Source organism: Vanessa cardui, chromosome 29 (assembly GCF_905220365.1).
Source record: "Vanessa cardui chromosome 29, ilVanCard2.1, whole genome shotgun sequence".
In the NCBI taxonomy this organism is placed as follows: Eukaryota; Metazoa; Arthropoda; class Insecta; order Lepidoptera; family Nymphalidae; genus Vanessa; species Vanessa cardui.
The window spans coordinates 6538757-6558969 of record NC_061151.1 but is presented as its reverse complement, the minus strand read 5'-3'; the positions used below and the strand labels follow the sequence as shown (position 1 = coordinate 6558969).

The 20213-nt window shown below is 38.0% G+C and overlaps 1 protein-coding gene across 1 annotated transcript; it reads left to right on the top strand.

The window, feature by feature from the left end:
* The first annotated feature begins 821 nt into the window (after positions 1-821).
* LOC124541864 (zinc finger protein swm-like) lies at positions 822-18217 on the top strand. Its single transcript, XM_047119773.1, has 13 exons — positions 822-829; positions 1975-2057; positions 2427-2673; positions 3044-3120; positions 4144-4253; positions 4887-5018; positions 5981-6121; positions 7634-7793; positions 9984-10102; positions 10689-10733; positions 14882-14965; positions 17363-17466; positions 18166-18217. The coding sequence occupies exons 1-13, from the start codon at positions 822-824 to the stop codon at positions 18194-18196; spliced, it is 1341 nt and encodes a 446-aa protein (XP_046975729.1). The 3' UTR covers positions 18197-18217.
* The last annotated feature ends 1996 nt before the right edge of the window (positions 18218-20213 follow it).

Sequence of the window (20213 nt, the reverse complement as noted above, 5' to 3'; positions counted from 1 at the left end):
CTACGGAGCGCCCTCTAGAAGTTAACTTCCCATTCCTCCTCCTCTTTTTCCTTTAATTCGATCTTTATTATTGTCACGGCAGTGGGCAAAGGGTCTAGTCGTCTCACCTCCATCGCTCCAGGAGTCGGAGTCGTCGGTCTCCAGCGGTCGCTGTTTTTCGACAGAGGCCTCTGAAGCGGTCTCCATCTCCGAATCCATCTGGATCTAACAATTCTGGTCAAACTAAATTATCCCGCACGAAAGGAACGATACATAGGTTCTGATTATGTTATTATTTTTTTTTATGATATAGGTGGCATACGAGCAGGAGGCTCACCTGATGGAAAGTGACTACCGCCGCCCATGGACATCTGCAACACCAGGGGGCTTGCAGGTGCGTTGCCGGCTTTTAAGAAAGGTGTACGCTCTTTTCTTGAAGGTTCCCATGTCGAATCGGTTCGGAAAAACCGCCGGCGAAAGCTGGTTCCACAAAGTGGTTGTGCGAGGCAGAAAATGACTAAGATATCGCGCTGTTGTGGATTTTCGGAAATCAAGATGGTGCGGGTGAAACTTCGAATTTTGACGAGATGTCCGAAGGTGAAATACTATGATACTTATAGTACGACACAAATTAGATGTAGCAACGGAAAATGCAATGGAATGAAAATAAAACCGATTACTACATTACACGACCAATAGAAATATCTCCCTATCGCGCCATTCGACGCTATTCGTCGCTATAGATTCTCGCGTCAGAGAAGGCAAGTGCATGTAAATTGATGTGTCAAATTGACGAATATATTAGGTCGTATGATATTACAAGTTATTACGTTTGTGCGATCATGTTCGCGTGAGAAATGAATATTGATAGTTTGGGATAGCGTACTCAATTCGGATGTGATCGGTTTTACGAATTTTGCCGATGCTACGTCTAAGTTGTGTCGTACTATACTTTATATGTGAGGGTGGGGGGGGGGGGGCGTAGTAAACATCACCTTAATGTTGTCTTTTTCGCGATTATTACACATTGAAATAAAACTAGTTATAACGGATTTGAACTGCGTATATTAATTATCTTTGACATCCTGACGTTTCAAGCACTTTACAGCGTTCGTGGTCACGGGTAGAGACGTACCCTACCCGTTTCAAATCCGTTATAACTAGTTTTATTTCAAACATCACCTTGCCAATGTGTACCATCTGCTACTGTTGGTTTGGACTGTCTTTACAGATTTCTGTAACCTTAAAATACCTTTTTTTAAGATTGATGATAACTGTAGACTTAAAAAATATATATTTTTTTGTTGTCGCTACAATTTGCAAGGCTTACAGTTGGCAACTTGAACTATAACTTATTTATTTAATCAAAATTTATAACAGTGTCTTCGAGTTTGAATGTAAAGTAGTAGCTATGGTTAAAGATCTTTATTCTCATAAGAACATACACAGATTCACTTACATGAGATTAAATAATGTTAAATACATATAGTTCGACACAACTTAGATGTCGCATCGGCAAAATTCGTAAAACCGATCACATCCGAATCGAGTACGCTATCCCAAATTATCAATATTTATTTTTCATGCGAATAAGATCTTTGCACAAACGTAATAACTTGTAATTTCAAATGACCTGATATATTCGTCAATTTGACGCGTCGATTTACATGCACTTGCTTTCTCTGACGCGCGAATCTATAGCGACGAATAGCGTCGAGTGGCGCGATGGGGAGCTATTTCTATTGGTTGTGTAAATAGGCATTAATCGGTTTTATTTTCATTCCATGCTACATCTAATTTTTGTCGTACTATACATTGATATTTGATACATGGAATGGCTAGTGCTACTTAATATTTTCTAATATATATATATTTTAAGTTTATTTTTAAAAGTTTTCACATTCTTTTATGTAGTTCGGTGAATCATTATATGGTTTTGCTCCATGAAAACGTATATTTTTATGTACGTAGCTCATATTGGTTTCCCGCCCGCAGATCACGTGACCGCTCGATGTCGCCGCCCGGCGCGCGCCTGGACCACGCTGACGCCTACCGGCGCCGCTGTCGAGACTTTGACGGTGAGAATTCATTATAACAAGCATGACAATGGATAGATTACAACAACAACAGCCTGTAAATTCCCACTGCTCGGCTAAAGGCCTCCTCTTCCTTTGAGGAGAAGGTTTGGAACATATGCTGTTCCAATGCGGGTTGGTGGAATGCACATGTGGCAGAATTTCTATGAAATTTGTCACATGCAGGTTTCCTCACGATGTTTTCCTTCACCGCTGAGCACGAGATGAATTATAAAGACAAATCAAGTACATGAATCAGCGGTGCTGTCAGAGTTTGAAACCGCAATCATCGGTTAAGATGCACGCGTTCTAACCACTGGGCTATCGCGACTCTAAAAAAGATATATATAAATCGATTGAAATGTACGACAGTGAAGGGCTACTGCATGCGCGGCGACCTGTGCGAGTGGGACCACGGCGCCGACCCCGTCGTGCTCGAGGACGCGGCTCTGTCGCGCGTGCTGGCGCTGCCGCCGCCGCTGGCCGTGCCCGTGCCCGGCCCGTGCGGCGAGTACAACCCCGCCGCGCCGGACATCTGGGCCGCCGGCGTGGTGGGCTACGCGCCGCCCGCGCACCCGCCGCCGCGCCTCGCGCCGCGCGAGCTCGTGCCCATCCCCCGGTGAGCGCGCACTCCCCCCCCCACACACATAACACCAACGCCCCACGTTGGGCGCCAAATTGTCGCGGGAACAATAAAAAAACTTTGTTGGTTAAGCAATTTTTATTGAAAAAAAAATTATAAAATAATTTTATAAAAATTATTCTAATTAAAAAAAAATAATCATCAGGGGTGAGGTCGTTGACGGTATCTGGTCATGGACAATATTTTTATACATCAATACATAATGTATGTATGTATATCGACAATTTAAAGCTAATATTAATGAGTTGGTATCTTCAAATTAAGAACGGATAAAGCAAGCAGGATAGCTCAAACCCACGAATGAAATACATCACCCACACCCCGCACTAACCTCGCGTGTCCGCAGGGTGCGCCACGAAGCGCCCGCGCCGCCGCCCCCGCGCCACGCCCCCGGGAAGAAGGGCTTCGAATACAACCGCCTCGGTAAGACGCTTGATAGATTTATGTAAAGTAAAAAGTAACAGCCCGTAAATTCCCACTGCTGGGCTAAAGGCCTCCTCTCCCTTTGAGGAGGTTTGGAACATATTCCACCACGCTGTTCCAATGCGGGTTGGTGGAATACACATGTGGCGGAATGTCTATGAAATTTGTCACATGCAGGTTTCCTTACGATGTTTTCCTTCACCGCCGGGTACGAGATGAATTATAAAGACAAATTAAGCTAATGAATCAGCGGTGCTTGCCTGGGTTTGAACCCGCAATCATCGGTTAAGATGCGCGTGTTCTAACCACTGGGCCATCTCGATTTATGTAGAAAAAAGCAAACAAAATGTAACGATGTCAAATGATTTTATTATCGTACTGACTTATTCTAGACCATTCTAGTTTACAATTAAACTCGTCTGACACACAAACGAAAAATGAACAAAAATCTATATAGCCAGTAAAATTAAAGACCTATTTATTCATAAGTCATTTTGTAAGACCTTATGACATCCTACTACTATTATAAAGGCGAAAGTTTGTATGTATGGATGTTTGTTACTCTTTCACGTAAAAACTACTGAATGGATTTGAATGAAACTTTACCACAATATAGCTTATACATCAGAATAACACATAGGATACAATTTTTGAGGTTTCTAATGTGAGGTCGTAAAAAAACACATTTTTTGCGCTTACATTGCAAACGCTGACTGAATCCTACAAGATAGATCAAAACAATGTACTACAGTATTTTACAACTTAAAAAGGTCTACAAAAAAGTCCGTGATGGTATATTTTTATCTCTTAGGAATATTTACGAAGCGATTTTAAGCGATTACTAGACTAGACGGGACGAACCTGAAGTCCACGCGAACGAAGTCGCGGGCAAAAGCTAGTCGTTTATATTAGACAGATCTAATAACGCTCTCCTCTACTGTACTATACCGCCCCGCCACTCAACAGTGGACTATGATGACCATGGTTTTATGTAACAGGCGCCCCCCGCCCCCCCCCTGCCAGCTAACGCGGCGAATTGTTCGCTGGAGGTAAAGAAGGTACCGCCGGGCCTCAACGAGATCAAACACTTGGACAGTCATTTCAGCAAGTTCGGGAAGATTGTTAATATACAGGTATGTAATGCCGACGATGTTACTAACTTTTCTTGCCATTTGAATATGGTATAACTAATAAGAGAAATTTTGTGAAATGCTAGTAACTAGATATTTAATAGAATATTTATTATTGCTTGTAAAAGTCTAATTAGAACTAACTAGAATAAGGTATAACAATAACAACAGCCTGTAAATTTTGCTCTGCTGGGCTAAGGTCTCCTCTCCCTTTGAGGAGAAGGTTCGAATATTGCACCATGTGCTCCACTACGGGTTGGTGGAATACAAATGTGGTAGAATTTCTAAGAAATTAGACACTTGCAGGTTTCCTTACGATTAAGGTTGACTTTAATATTTTGTTAGGAACGTCTGAAGATATTATAAGAATCAGAAATGTAAATGAAAAACAATCTATCTTTCAAATCACTCTTAATTTATTAATTAATTACTTAGAAAAGGGTCTAGCAGACTTACTATGAGGAAATTGCACTAGCGTCTTTAGACATATTTTTTTTTATTAAATGTTATGTTTTGCAAGTCAAGACTGCTGGCGATCGTCCCTAGCATGCTGTTGGTGCTGCAACTGACTGACTGACTGACTGACTGACTGTATTTATATTATTATAATTAATTTCCTGACAATTTGTTCCGCAGGTCTGCTACGAGGGTGACCACGAAGCGGCTCTCATAACGTTCTCAACGCCGACGGAAGCGAACGTCGCCTACAAGAGCACTGAGGCCGTGCTCAACAACAGATTCATTAAAGTCTTCTGGCACAACCCTGAGGTCAGTCTTCTTAACTTAGAAAAAATACCTGCGAGGAAATTAACAGTACATATTCATATCAGGATTTTATGTATATTGTGACTATATTCTATGTCATATTAGATGTCAATGTATAAATCACATCAAAAGTTTGGAATTTATTTAAAAATATATAGACATTTGTATAATTTTGGCCTCGAGGTCAAAACGGAGATATCAAAAATATATTAAGTTAACATAAAGGTACGGCCAATACATGCTTTATTGATCAATGTTTTGTATAAAAGTTATTTCTTTTGTAGCTTAAAATGAACATATTTACGTGGCTATGTGTTTATAAAAGTATTTATTGAATTCAATTCATGCTATATGTGTATAGAGTCGAGATGGCCCAGTGGTTAGAACGCGTGCATCTTAACCGATTACTGCGGGTTCGAACCCAGGCGAGCACCGCTGATTCATGTGCTTAATTTGTCTTTATAATTCATCTCGTGCTCGGCGGTGAAGGAAAACATCGTGAGGAAACCTGCATGAGACAAATTTCATAAAAATTCTGCCACATGTGTATTCCACCAACCCGCATTGGAACAGCGTGGTGGAATGTGTTCCAAACCTTCTCCTCAAAGGGAGAGGAGGCCTTTAGTCCAGCAGTGGGAATTTACAGGCTGTTGTTTTATATGTGTATAAATCTATATTATAGGTGTATAGATCTATTCAGTATATGTATAAAATAAACTTAACTAATATGGTACAAACATTTTTTTGCTATCCTTACTGGTAGTCTTATACATACTAAGATATCTTGTAATCTAAAGCTTGTACATACATACACATACACTGTAGTAACGTATTCTGATAAGCTAAAGCGAATCCACTCTAAATCTGTTTGGTAGAATTGCAAATCCTTCTCCTTAACAACTGAAGAAGACTTTGTTTGTTGGAAATTTTCAATCCGATTTAAATATTCTTTTGTTGTTTAACAGAACAAACAAGAGAACACAGCGCCCGGTGGTCAGAAGGCGAACAAGCAGACGGACCGACAGAATCATCTCATGTCCCACAATAAGGTGTTAATCAACAGAGACAACATCAAAGCCACCGCCGACGTGAAACAAGCTGAGAAGGTGAGACTAGTCTAGTACGATATGGTCGTATCTTATCGTAGCAGAATGCGACTTTGTCAAAGTGAATCGGAAATGATGTAACTTGATGTAGCGTCAGCAAAAACGTTCCGATTTATAAGGTTTCCAATCTGGCTTAGATGATATGTTGATTATGGCTGTAGTACTTTATGTAGATATACTAGCTGCCATGAGTCGTTGGTAGTGGTAGGCAGTAGTGGGGGTAAATTCGCGCGTATACACTTTTTGACAGTTGCCAATTGACAGACGCTAATCCAATAGACGTCAAGCATCAACTTACGAACCAATCGCGTACAGCCTCAGCGGCTTGGCTCCTTCATTCCGCCAATGAGACCCTAAAATATACTGCGTGGGTCAAGGTTGTACTCACGACTTATGCCGCCTTCTATATAAATGTTTGTGTAAGGTTTTAGCAGAAGATATTCATAAAATGTTATCTCTCTTTTCTCCAATGAATTTAATCGCGTTTGCAAAAGGTCTTTTTCCCATCGCGCACGTATTGTATTTAATTTTTATTATTAAAAAATTTATATCAAAATTATTCCATCAATGCAGTAAAGTAATATACATACTATTAATACAAGAAATAAGAATAAAATTGTAACCCCCAGTTTCCGTTTGCATACGGTAAATAGAACGTTTTTGGGCAATGGTATACGCATACATAATAAGATACCGGAAAATATAATAAATTTACCATTTTCAAAATTTAAAAAGATTATTAAGACTAAATTAATAAATAAATCATATTATTCATTAAAATAGTACTTTTTAGAAAGAAACGCCTGGAGTTAGGCTCGGGTCCCATCATATGACACTAATTACTGTAAAAAACAGCATTGTAAATCTGTTTATTTGAAAAGAGCAACTATGCGAGCTTCTTGCCGTTTCTTCTCGCTAGAAGCTGCTTTCCGAAACGGTGGTAGTATTTAATTATTGACGATTCGAAAACGCTTCATTGTGAGGTTTACTTGAATAAAATTGATTTGATTTGATTTCATTTATTCATTCACGGGTCAGCCTTCCGATTAGTCGATTTCCACTTCGTTGCTTTTCGAGTTTTGACTTTAGTTCTAGAATATAATGATTAGTAACCATAAAACATTTTAATTTATTTTGAATACTATTTCGACGACCTCCATGGTCGAGTGGTGTGTACACCGGTTTTCATGGGTACGCCACTCTGAGGTCCTGGGTTCGATTCCCGGCCGAGTCAATGTAGATTACTAGTTTTCTATGTTGTCTTGGGTCTGGGTGTATGTGGTACCGCCGTTACTTCTGACTTCCATAACACAAGTGCTTCAGTTACTTACATTGGGATCAGAGTAATGTGATGTTGTCTCATATTTATTTATTTATTTATTTATTTATAGTTGCATTATTATTATTATTTTAAAAATATTGTAAACTAATATTAAAACAATTTTATAATACCACTTCACGTCAGCCTTATTAAATGGAAATAAGTTGTTATTCACCAATCGCTTCTCCCAGGCGAAGGAGACTGGCAACGGTACCACTGCGGTGGTCGGCAGGCCGGCGGGCAAGGCGGGCGCCGGTGGCTTGCAGATGGTGGAGGCTCACCGCCGCGGGCACAGGCTGCTGCAGACCCAGCTGCGGCACCAGCAGCTGCTCATACAGAGTCTCGAGTCAGGTGAGTGGCGCCAGCTGGCGGATACACCTGGAACCTATCCAGCTATCGTGCGAGGATATTAAGATGAAGACACCACTGGGTCCACGGACCCTGACCCATTGGGTCAGAGGCTACCGAGGAGGACTAGCCCGGGTAAGGAGGGGTAACCTCGAGGCCCGTACCCTGGCCTAAGCCAGGCTGGAAGACCCGTGATGATGATGATGAAGAACGCACTGACTTCTACCCTTTGACCCTACATTTTTTTTGTTTTTTTTTTTTTTTATGGTATTATGGTATAGGTTGGCGGACGATCATATGGGCCACCTGATGGTAAGTGGTCACCGTCACCCATAGACAATGACGCTGTAAGAAATATTAACGGTTACTTACATCGTCAATGCGCCACCAACCTTGGGAACTAAGATGTTACGTCCCTTGTGCCTGTAGTTACACTTGCTCACTCACCCTTCAGACCGGAACGCAACAATACTGAGTACTGTTGTTTGGCGGTAGAATAACTGATGAGTGGGTGGTACCTACTCAGACGGGCTTGCACAAAGCCCTGCCACCAAGTGTCATGTCATTAATGTATCGGACTACTTTCAAACTGCTTTTCATACCAACATCTGATTATCAAGCATATGTGTTCATTATTGTTTCGGCTCCAATAACAAGGGACGTAACATCTCACTTCCCAAAGTTAGTGGTATCGTATCGTTAGTAATATCGTTGCAAAGCATGTTTTCATGTTCATGGTTCAAATCCAGGCAAGCACCGCTGATTCATGTGCTTAATTTGTCTTTATAATTCATCTCGTGCTCAGCGGTGAAGGAAAACATCGTGAGGAAACCTGCATGTGACAAATTTCATAGAAATTCTGCCACATGTGTATTCCACCAACCCGCATTGGAACAGCGTGGTGGAATATGTTCCAAACCTTCTCCTCAAAGGGAGAGGAGGCCTTTAGCCCAGCAGTGGGAACTTACAGGCTGTTGTTGTTGTTGTTGTTGTAACTTACACCAGTTTTAATTTATAAATAAACAAAGAATGAATGAAGATAGTATTGAGATATATCATTACATAGTATAAAACAAAGTCGCTGACCACTTTGTCCCTATGAGTGCTTAGATCTTTCAAATTACGCAACGACTTTTGATACAGTTTTTTTTTTAATAGATTTAGTTTGATTCAAGGGGATGGATTTTGTGTATAATACATGTACAATATAGTAAAGAAACACTGACAATTTTAGAAGTTTCTAATGTGATGTAGTAAATCAACAAATTCTGTAGTATATTCAGTATCATAATAGGCTATTTCACAATACGAAAAATAAATCGTGAATTATTGTAATCAGTGTATATTATGAGTTTAAAAATGGTTATTTACTAACGAAACTTGAAAATAATACTAAATTTATTCAAAAATAAATGAAAATGCATTTTTTCAAACGTTTGTCACGTGACACAAAACGCTCCTGATTGACCGGGCTTATTATGAAGTCACTTTCTTGTAAACCTTTTCTACTATATGTACCAGATTAAATTACAGCACAGTGACGTCACCGACCCCATTGCAGCGCCGTATTGTCCAAGTATCGTTTTCACGCGCTATTTAAATATGGAATTTTTAATATGATATTTTTCGGCAAATATGTACTAGAAATAAAAAAATCAGGATTTTAGAAACCCGTCAAATAGCCTATTGCACCCGTGCAAAGCGAGTAGTATTTATAACAATGGTATCTAATCCTACTACTATTATAAAGGCGAAAGTTTGTATGTATGGATGTTTGTTACTCTTTCACGTAAAAACTATTGAATGGATTTGAATGAAACTTTACCACAATATAGCTTATACATCAGAATAACACATAGGATACAATTTTTGAGGTTTCTAATGTGAGGTCGTAAAAAAACACATTTTTTGCGCTTACATTGCAAACGCTGACTGAATCCTACAAGATAGATCAAAACAATGTACTACAGTATTGTACAACTTAAAAAGGTCTACAAAAAAGTCCGTGATGGTATATGTTTATCTCTTAGGAATAACCCACAATAACCATTTTTTATCCTTTACTTTGTACGAGAAATAATGACTTATTTACGAAGCGATTTTAAGCGATTACTAGACTAGACGGGACGAACCTGAAGTCCACGCGAACGAAGTCGCGGGCGAAAGCTAGTTCAACATAATGTCGTTTTTCAGGAAACGTGACGGAACAACACAAAGCGGTTCTGATGAAGACGATAAACACGATGCAGGAGGGCATCGAGAAGTTGAGGAAGGAGCTCGTCGCCAACCAGGGGATCTTGAAGCAGATGCAGGTCAGTTTGAGGGGAGACCGGACCCAGTTAGACCTTGTGACCATATACATAGACACCATTATTGGCCTTAAACAATTTTTTTTTTAAATTAGTTTTTATTCAAATAAGAATTAATAATATCAAATGCTTGACATACAAATGTGAACTAAAACTAGTTACTGTATAAGTCTTGACCGCGTGCAATGGTGGCAAGAATGTTAACAGCATTTCCCCGTTGAATCGCAATTCCGATCCTCTGGGCAAACGAACCAGCCCTCCTGTCACCAGTGGAGGCAATGAGGCGATGTTAAATGAGGTGAAAAAGAGTAACTACTGAGTTTCTTGCCGGTTCCTCTCGGTAGAATCTGCTTTCCGAACCGGTGGTAGCTTCACTTAATTGTTCAATGACGATTCAAAAGTGCTTGAAAAAGCCCACTTGAATAAAGTACATTTTGATTTTGATTGTTATATAATACTTTTGATGAAGGTTTTTCCATCACTACTCCAAGGGCCAAGCGAAAAAAAAACAAAAAAGCAAAAATAAAACTTTTTAAACATATCACAGATAAATAATAAGTGTAATAAAATAGCTCTTATAACAAAACAGGACGAATCAGTGTCAAGATCGATGTCTCGGCTGCAACTCGATCAGGTACCGAACGAACGTTGATGCGCATGCGCCGATATGCACACGTCTCATACACACACATGCACGCACCCTCACATCCGAATGACATTCCACATGTACATGTTTATGCATTGCATTTTGTGAGATGACTATATGAGTTTCGTCTGATCGATGTCGTTGCATGATATACATCAACGTCAGTGTATGTTACATTATTGCATATACTATATTTTTAATATGACGTATCATTATCGATGAATAGAAGCGTTAAATATATGTAAAGTTAGTGACTATGTTAAAGACAAATGCCGGCCTTGCGTATTGATAGTTATATATGTTTATATATATCGGTTACGTTGATAAGATGTAAGAGAATTATGAATGAATTATATTATAGTATAGTCAGTCAAACAAAGTGGTATATGTTGGTCGCACGCATGCGCAGAAGTGGCGGTAGACTCGCGTCGCGAAATATTCCTTATTTGGGTCCCGTGGTTAGTGGCGCCATCTATATAGCCAGTGTTGACAACAGGTGGTTTTTTTTTAATGTTTTATTACTTGGTGGCAGGGCTTTGTGCAAGCCCGTCTGGGTAGGTACCACCCACTCATCAGTTATTCTACCGCCAAACAACAGTACTCAGTATTGTTGTGTTCCGGTTTGAAGGGTGAGTGAACCAGTGTAACTAGAGGCGCAAGGGACATAACATCTTAGTTCCCAAGGTTGGTGGCACGTTGACGATGTAAGGTAGTTTAATAGTTAATATTTCTAACAGCGTCATTGTCTATGGGTGATGGTGACCACTTACCATCGGGTGGCCTATAATAAAATGTACATGACGAATCATACATTTTTGGTTACAATCTGTCATATAAGAATTTCGGGTAGCACATTAATGGGGTACCATGCTCATGCTGTCATTTGTATTGTCCGTGAATCGCCCACTGTTGGGATAAAATCTTTGGTGAAGGTTTGGAGTTTATTCCACAATGCTTCAATATAGATTGATTGGGTACAAACGGGAAAGATTTATATTCGAAATAACAGTGGATTGACTGTTACTATGATATTTTTTCTGGAAGGCAGATAAAAGGCTCTATAACTGTAAGGATTTCTGATATTTGCCACTGCATTGCCCTCTATTTGTGGTTTTACAATAGTTTATACATGCCTCCAACCTCTAAAAAGGTCTATTTAAATCTGTAATAGTTACTGAGAGGTAGAAGTAAAAGTCTTTATAAAGTTAGTAAAAGTTAGTAAAGTTACAGCCTGTAAATTTCCCACTGCTGGGATAAAGCCTACTCTTCCATTTATGAGAGGGTTTGGAACATATTCCACCACGCTGTTCCAATGCACATGTGTCACTTCGATGAAATTAAACACATGCAGGTTTCCTCACGCTGTTTTCCTTCACCACCGAGCACGAGATGAATTATAAACACAAATTAAGCACATATGTATAGTTGTGCTTGCCTGTAAACCCGCAATCATCGGTTAAAATGCACGCGTTCTAACCACCGGGCCATCTCAGCTCTTATACCATCTTTATTTATGCAAATAGTTATCCAACAGAGATATACATCATTAAAATATACATAATAGGGGTTGATTTATAATAGTTTGTAAGTTTTTTTTGATGAGTTTATTTGACATATATAATTAAAATAATCTTTCGTATGACCTGAATTACTGTCCGCTTTAAACTTTACTGCTTGTTTTATTCTGTATGGTTTTTGAGTGTTTGTTTTTCTATAACTTCTAGTAATATACATGTAGTCTATTCCTGTCATCTTAGAGATTAACTAATACAGGTATTTGACAGTAACATTATATATATATATATATATATATATATATATATATAATAAAATTCCGCAGACATTTTTAACTTTGCCGTTTAGTAAATTCAAATCGATTGTAAAATATACATTGGTAGAAAAAGCATATTATTCGATACAAGGTTTTATATTTATAGATGATAAAAAAGCGTGGAGTTAATAACTGTTGACTTCCAAGCAGGATATATTAATTTAAATAATTGTATTTAACTATCATGACTTTGTATTTTTTAAATGTTAAAAAAGGGTAACTACTGAGTTTCTTGCCGGTTCCTCTTTGTAGAATCTACTTTCCGAACCGGTGGTAGCTTCACTTAATTGTAAAATGACGATTCAAAAGTGCTTGTAATAGCCTACTTGAATAGAGTTTATTTTGATTTGATTTGATATAGGTTTAGTAAGGTTTAGTTCACCAGTAGTTTGGGGGCAGAATTTTATTTATCACATGTCAGGTTACCTCACGATATATTTACGAGTCGAATACAGGATGAGTGGCAAACAAAACTAACGGTTAAAGACAGTTTAAATTAAAACAAGAATGCCTATAAGAGACGTAGGTAGGAGATATCCGGCGCATGCGCACATCGTAACGATCGTTTTTATCAATATAAAACGCACTCGCTTCAAAAATGTTTCATTATCATGTAATATAATCTTGTATACATTTAACACAGTTAATAAATTTATATGTCGGCGAATAGGCAGCTTCAATATATTTGGTTACTCGTTATATAACTAATTTAAACATATATGTACATATGTATAAATAATTTTCTCTTTATTTGTTTAGTTATATTAAGTTGTATATATATTTTTATAATTTTTGACATATTTGAAATGAGAGTAACGAATTTTAAATATACGGAAATATATCAGACGATATACACAATTATAGTATTCTGCTCTTAATATTTCCGGTTCCGGATCATAATATATAAATACATTTATATATATTCAGAGTATATAAACGTTGTATCGTTATTTATGTAGGTAATACTCGTTTCTAGTTTATATGTAGTTCATTGATTAGTTAGTTTAATAAGAAAGCGTAGTCATCTGAAATTAGATCTTTCATTAAGTAATTAAGTAGTCCCAAGGTTTATCACGCGTTGGTCGTGTAAGAAATGGTTAATATTTCTCACAGTGCTAATGTCTATGGTCGGTGGTGACCACTTACCATCAGGTCCATTTGCCAGTTTGTCACCCTATATTGTAAAATAATAGAATGCTAAATAATTAGTCCTATTACAAGATATGACGTCAGTGACAGTATGTATGTTTTTACGTACATATGTATATGCTCTAGATTTGGCATTTTTTTTTTATTTAAAATACTTTATTAAATGTGTGAGCCATGTCGTTTTCGTAAAGAAAGTACCCTGACCCGACATCAACTCAGCGGATGTTTTTTGTCTTACACCGTAATAATTTTTATTGTTTACAATTTTCAACATGTATGTTAGTTAAGCTGTAAATTTGGGGGTAATTTGGAGTTGTTAATATGTCAAAATATCAGTTAAAAAACGTTTCCTTAAAAAAAAACTGACTAGGCTAAAGTTGTATAGTTAGTTTGGAAATTAGTTTTAATATATTAAATCTTGTATATAGAAATGTATGTCCGTATATATATGTTCGAGATTAAAAAACACAGTGTTTAATAGTCAATTACTTTGGGACATATATCACATATATGTTATTTTTCATAGAGAAGATTTACACGGTATGTAACTCAAAACAATCCCTTGTAACTCGCCACTAGATGGCGCTGCAGTAACTATGTCACAACTATATGTTTACACAACATAACACCGGTCTGTCGGACTAGCATTGTACATATTGTCGAAATAATTTCATATTATGTTTGTAAATAAAAAAAAAACATGTAAGTCGCCACTAATTAATGGTAATAATCTACATAGGAACATAACGATTAATGCGGTTTTGGTTCATCTACATACATCCAAAAGAACAATGACTCAAGTGACATAATAGAGTAATGGGTTGATGATTTTTTGGAAATTAATATCATAATAATCTACAATTGTGTTAGTTTTTTTTTTTATTTTTCTCGTTTGGATATTTTAAATAACTATAAATATTTACCTAAGAGTAAGAGACAGAGTAAGCAAAAAATTCAAATTTCGAATAACTTATTTAAAAGCACAGATTAAAAATATTTTTCCTTTTCAAATTGTACTAATCTTGTCTTGTTCTGTTGGCTGAGTGAGTTTGTATGCGTGTTGTCTATGTTTGTCCTTTTGTATAAAGCGCTGTAACTAAACTGCAAGGTGTTATAAATATATGAATATGTGTATAAATATGTATTTTGTTTGCAGATGAACGCGAAAAAACCGAAAACTCTACAGGAAGTACAAAAAGATATATTGGATGCTGAATTAGATATTATAACGAAACAACAGGTAAGTAATGTTAATTAAAAATAGACTTTATTGCAATGAGCTTAAGGTCGGAAATGTAGGGTACTCGCCAAAGGGCATTGTATAGTATTTGTTGACTTCCAAGCAGGATATATTAATTTAAATAATTGTATTAACTAACATGACTTTGTATTTTTTAAATGTTGAAAACGAGTAACTACTGAGTTTGTTGCCGGTTCTTCTCGGTAGAATCTACTTTCCAAACCAAATAGTAGCTTCACTTAATTGTTAAATGACGTTTCAAAAGCGCTTGTAAAAGCTTTCTTGAATAAAGTTTATTTTGATTGATTGATTGTCACCACAGGCAAAAGAGACATATTATCTTTTCAACCGACTTCCAAAAGGAGGAGGTTATCAATTCGTCTGTATTTTTTTTTTTTTTTTTTTTTTTTTTTTTTTTTATATATGTTTGTTACCTCATAACTTTTCACTGGGTGGACCGATTTTGATAATTTTTTTTTTTGTTTGAAAGGTAGTGCTTCCCGTGGGGTCCCATTTTTTTTATTTTTTTTTTCCGATGATGGTATCCATGTAAAAACGACATAAGTCTTAAATTTGCATTATGTATATGCGCGACAAATAGGTGAATAACTGAAAATCACGTTAACCAATTTTGATAATTCTTTTTTTATTATAAAATAAATACTTCAAGGTTAATTTGGTGAAAGTTTGGTAAGGTTCTGAGCACAGGATCCATGACAAAGTAACGGAACGGAAGGGAACGGAACAATTCTGAGGAGCACGTTAGCGATACTCGGTCGAATCTTTTATTTATAGGTTATTTGGATATTTGAGTCGCCTTCCGTAATGTGGTTATGTTTATGTAATTATCATAGTCGAATATTATAATCAACTAGCTACCCACCCCGGCTTCGCACGGGTGCAATACTGATACTAAATATACTACAGAATTTGTTTATATACGACATCACATCGCAAACTTATCAGTGTTTCTTTACTATATTGTTCATGTATTATATACACAAACCTTCCCCTTGAATCACACTATCTTTTAAAAAAAACCGCATCAAAATCCGTTGCGTAGATTTAAAGATATAGGTACAGAGAAAGCGACTTTGTTTTATACTATGTAGTGATGGAACTCCTATACGGCTCGCAGTTAGGGTGCGATATGGGGCAGAATTTCTTACTATCTTTAATAAAATTTTGTGTATGTGATGTGATGTCATATGATGTACGAAATATAGTTGGTCTTTTTCAAAGTTTTTTTGCTGAGTTCGATTACAGCTCTTTCGAGGGATCCTTGTAGTTTACGCCGCGTGACGTATTAAATCCGCATTTTCGAAAGTCTATTTTTGCTTTATTCGCAAGTTTCCTTTGAAATTGTCCTCGAAGTAGTTTCTGACTCATATAAACGGAACGCTTAATCTATCCATATTAAAAAAAATTAGTTAGTCAACATCAGCTTTACTCAAAATCAAAAAATAAATAAAATTTTAACAAAAAGAAAAACCGACTTCAAACAAAACACTGTTTTAAAACAAATGAATATGCACGAAAAAGTAATAAAAATAATTGCGTATTCAACATATTTTCTAGAGTCTTCCTAAGTTAAATGAAATGAAAAATATTAGACTACTTAAAAGTCGATTAACGATTATATCATGTAGTTATAATTATTGTTATATTTGGAGTCGGTGTCAGCCAATAAAACCCTACAGTATATCTATCAAAAAACAATACGAGAATACTTTAACAAATATGTTTTTTACAAATTACCTTTTACACAATAATATACTGGATCAATCAAGGGGCTCGTATCGCTTCTTTCTCTTGATTGTTGGGGCAAGGGCAGCGTGGCTGACACCGGCTCCAAATATACCAATAACTATAACTACATGATATAATCGTTAATCGACTTTTAAGTAGTCTAATATTTTTCATTTCATTTAACTTAGGAAGACTCTAGAAAATATGTTGGATACGCAATTATTTTTATTACTTTTTCGTGCATATTCATTTGTTTTAAAACAGTGTTTTGTTTGAAGTCGGTTTTTCTTTTTGTTAAAATTTTATTTATTTTCCATGGTTGTTGGTGCATTGTTATGATATATGGAATAATTTATATTTCTTATAGCGTCAATGACTATGGATTGGTGACTACATACCATCAGATAGCTATTTGCCCGTACATATATTACATAAAAAAGGATATATTAATGAGAAAAACTGGCAAGATGCTTAGTAGTTAGGCCATGGTTTATCACCATTGTGTCTATTTTATACAACAATAAATTTGGTAGAGATTTTTTTTTTTAATTCTTTATTACAAAAGATTTTTGTTTTCTTTTTAATTCTAAATTCAAAAGTATAGAGTCTTTATAAATAATATTGTTATTCATTCTTGTATTATAATAGGAGGGTCAAGATGTATCCGAGTTGGCCAAGAACATAGCGGAGATGAGACGACAGATGGCGCTGCAGTTCCCGACGTTTTCCGGAAGAATAAGGACGCACTCGAGGTTAGTAACAACTTTGTTTTTTTTGTTGTATTTAAGGCTAAATGATATATTATATGTGTTCACTGCCTTAGTCATAAAGAATATAGTAACCTCATGTCTGCATCTCTTTTTCAAAGGACTAAATATCCAAATTTGTGTGAACAGCTGGATATATGTTTAGAATAGAGTGTGTTTGGCTTTGTTACTGCTAAAAGGTTTGATGAAATAATTATAGCTTGTTATTAAGTTAATTATTTATTAAACCATTTATTTTGCTACACACATACATCACATAGATTATACAGGAAAAAATAATTAAATTTAAAGGACACAGTGTAGGTAGCAAGTGGTTCATCTCAGTATTAGCTGTGCTAATGCACAGCACGGATTTTCAGATGGCCCCTGACTATTGGGTAAACATAAACACGTTTACTGTTTACGTTTACACGTTTACGTTTATTACTGCCGGACATACATTTTTGTTACAACTCGAATCAGAGCCAGAGACAAGAAGGAAAGAAGGACAAACATTACATAAAGTTTACTATTGTGTTTGACACTATACTAGATGGCGCTACGTGTATGATTTAAATATTTAAAAAGACTTTACAGTTTTTACAACAGTTATGTATAGGATATCATTTCATGAGGTGTGCGCGTGCTTACGGCTGTCTTGGCAATGAACGTTGTAATATTAGACTTGTATTTTATTTTTTCAAGCTACCGTATCGTGAAGAGAAAACTTAGGTAAGATGCTCTACAAATAGTTCTATATTATCTGTAATAATAATATTTTAATGACTGTAATATTTATAAGTGTTAAGAGCTGTGCGCCAATCGTTCTGTGGGTGATTCCGGTGTAATTACAGTATAGTACGACACAACTTAGATGTCGCATCGGCAAAATTCGTAAAACCGATCCCATCCGAATTGAGTACGCCATCCCAAATTATCAATATTTATTTCTCATGCGAATATGATCTTTGCACAAACGTAATAACTTGTAATATCATACGACCTGATATATTCGTCAATTTGACACGTCAATTTACATGCACTTGCTTTCTCTGACGCGTGAATCTATAGCGACGAATAGCGTCGAACGACGCGATAGGGAGCTATTTCTATTGGTCGTGTAATGTAGTAATCGGTTTTATTTTCATTCCATTGAATTTTCCGATGCTACATCTAATTTGTGTCGTACTATACTTCCGTCCTAGAGTTGCCTCTCACTGACTCGTAATTGTCCGTCCTCAGAGGGGGGCGCTTCAACGCCGCCATGCGATACTCGCGCGGTGGCGCGGCGTCCAAGGCCTTCAGCGTCAACCAGTCGGTGGACCACCGCCCTCGAGCGCTGCTGGTCTCCGGCTTTGAGCCCGACGAGCTCGACGCGCTGCAGGCGCACTTCGCGGTGAGTGCCCACGCGCGTGTCTACCCCCCCCCCCCCCACAGCCCCCAGCGTTCGATGTTCAGTGTTTGCCGACGACTCTGTGCCGATCGGAGCCGATTTGACACGATCGATACGATTATCCGTCCATCTCTGTCTGTCTCGCGTGCGAAGAGAGAGACGGCGAATGATGACCGTGCTAACCGCGCCCTCTGCCCGCAGCAATTCGGCGAGATCACGGCTAAGGAGGTGAACATGTCGGTGCCAGAGCTGGTGGTGCAGTACCGCGCGCGCGCGAACGCCGAGCAGGCTCTGCTGCGAGCGCGACACTACAACGACCGCACGCTCTCGGTGAGAAATACCCCCACCCCCCCTACCCCCCGCCTGTTGCTAGCCGAGCTAACCCCCCCCCTGTGTCCGCAGATAACCTGGGTGACGAGCGGCAAGACGCCCGGCGCTGCGCCCGCGCACAACGGAGACTCGACCGCCGACCACAAGGACGCACAGGTACGTAATGACGATATGCCTGGATGTAATGACAAGATTACGAATTTTTTTTTTTCTTTTTTTTTTTTTTTCTTTTTTTTTATGATATAGGTTGGCGAACGAGCATATGGGCCACCTGATGGTAAGTGGTCACCATCGCCCATAGACATTAACGCTGTAAGAAATATTAACTATTCCTTACATCGTCAATGTGCCACCAACCTTGGGAACTAAGATGTTATGTCCCTTGTGCCTGTAGTTACACTGGCTGACTACTGTTGTTTGGCGGTAGAATAACTGATGAGTGGGTGGTACCTACCCAGACGGGCTTGCACAAAGCCCTACAACCAAGTGGTACCGTAATGACGAGATGCCTGGATGTGATGACGAGATTATGAATTGTTACGAATCGCGTCTGACGTGTGTCCGTATCCGGTTCCGGAACCAGAAGGAGCCGTCTTCGGACCCGCTGCTGCGCTTCGACGAGGATGAGGAGGATGAAGAGGACCGCTCCTGGAGGCGTTGACCTCCGACCGGCGCTGGCCCCCCCGCCGGCCTCTCGCCCCCCCCCCCCCACCCCGCGCCCCTCATCGTACTGCTCGTTGCCCCGACGTTCGACGTACTTCTCTCACTGTAACGGTGTCTGGTCTTGCGAAACGAATGAACTTGGACAGTTTCAAACGAACGTTAACTGTATTCCCGTTCGTGATCTCAAAGCATGTCGTATGTTAATTAAGAGTTGTCGTATAACATAAAAAGTCGCTTCAGAATTTTATACATTATATTGATATCAAACAATTGCTTTATTAAATAATAATTGTAATACATTCATTCTAAAGTGTAACACCAAATTCGATAATATATGTAGGTTTAACTAACTCGTGTCAGATGTGGT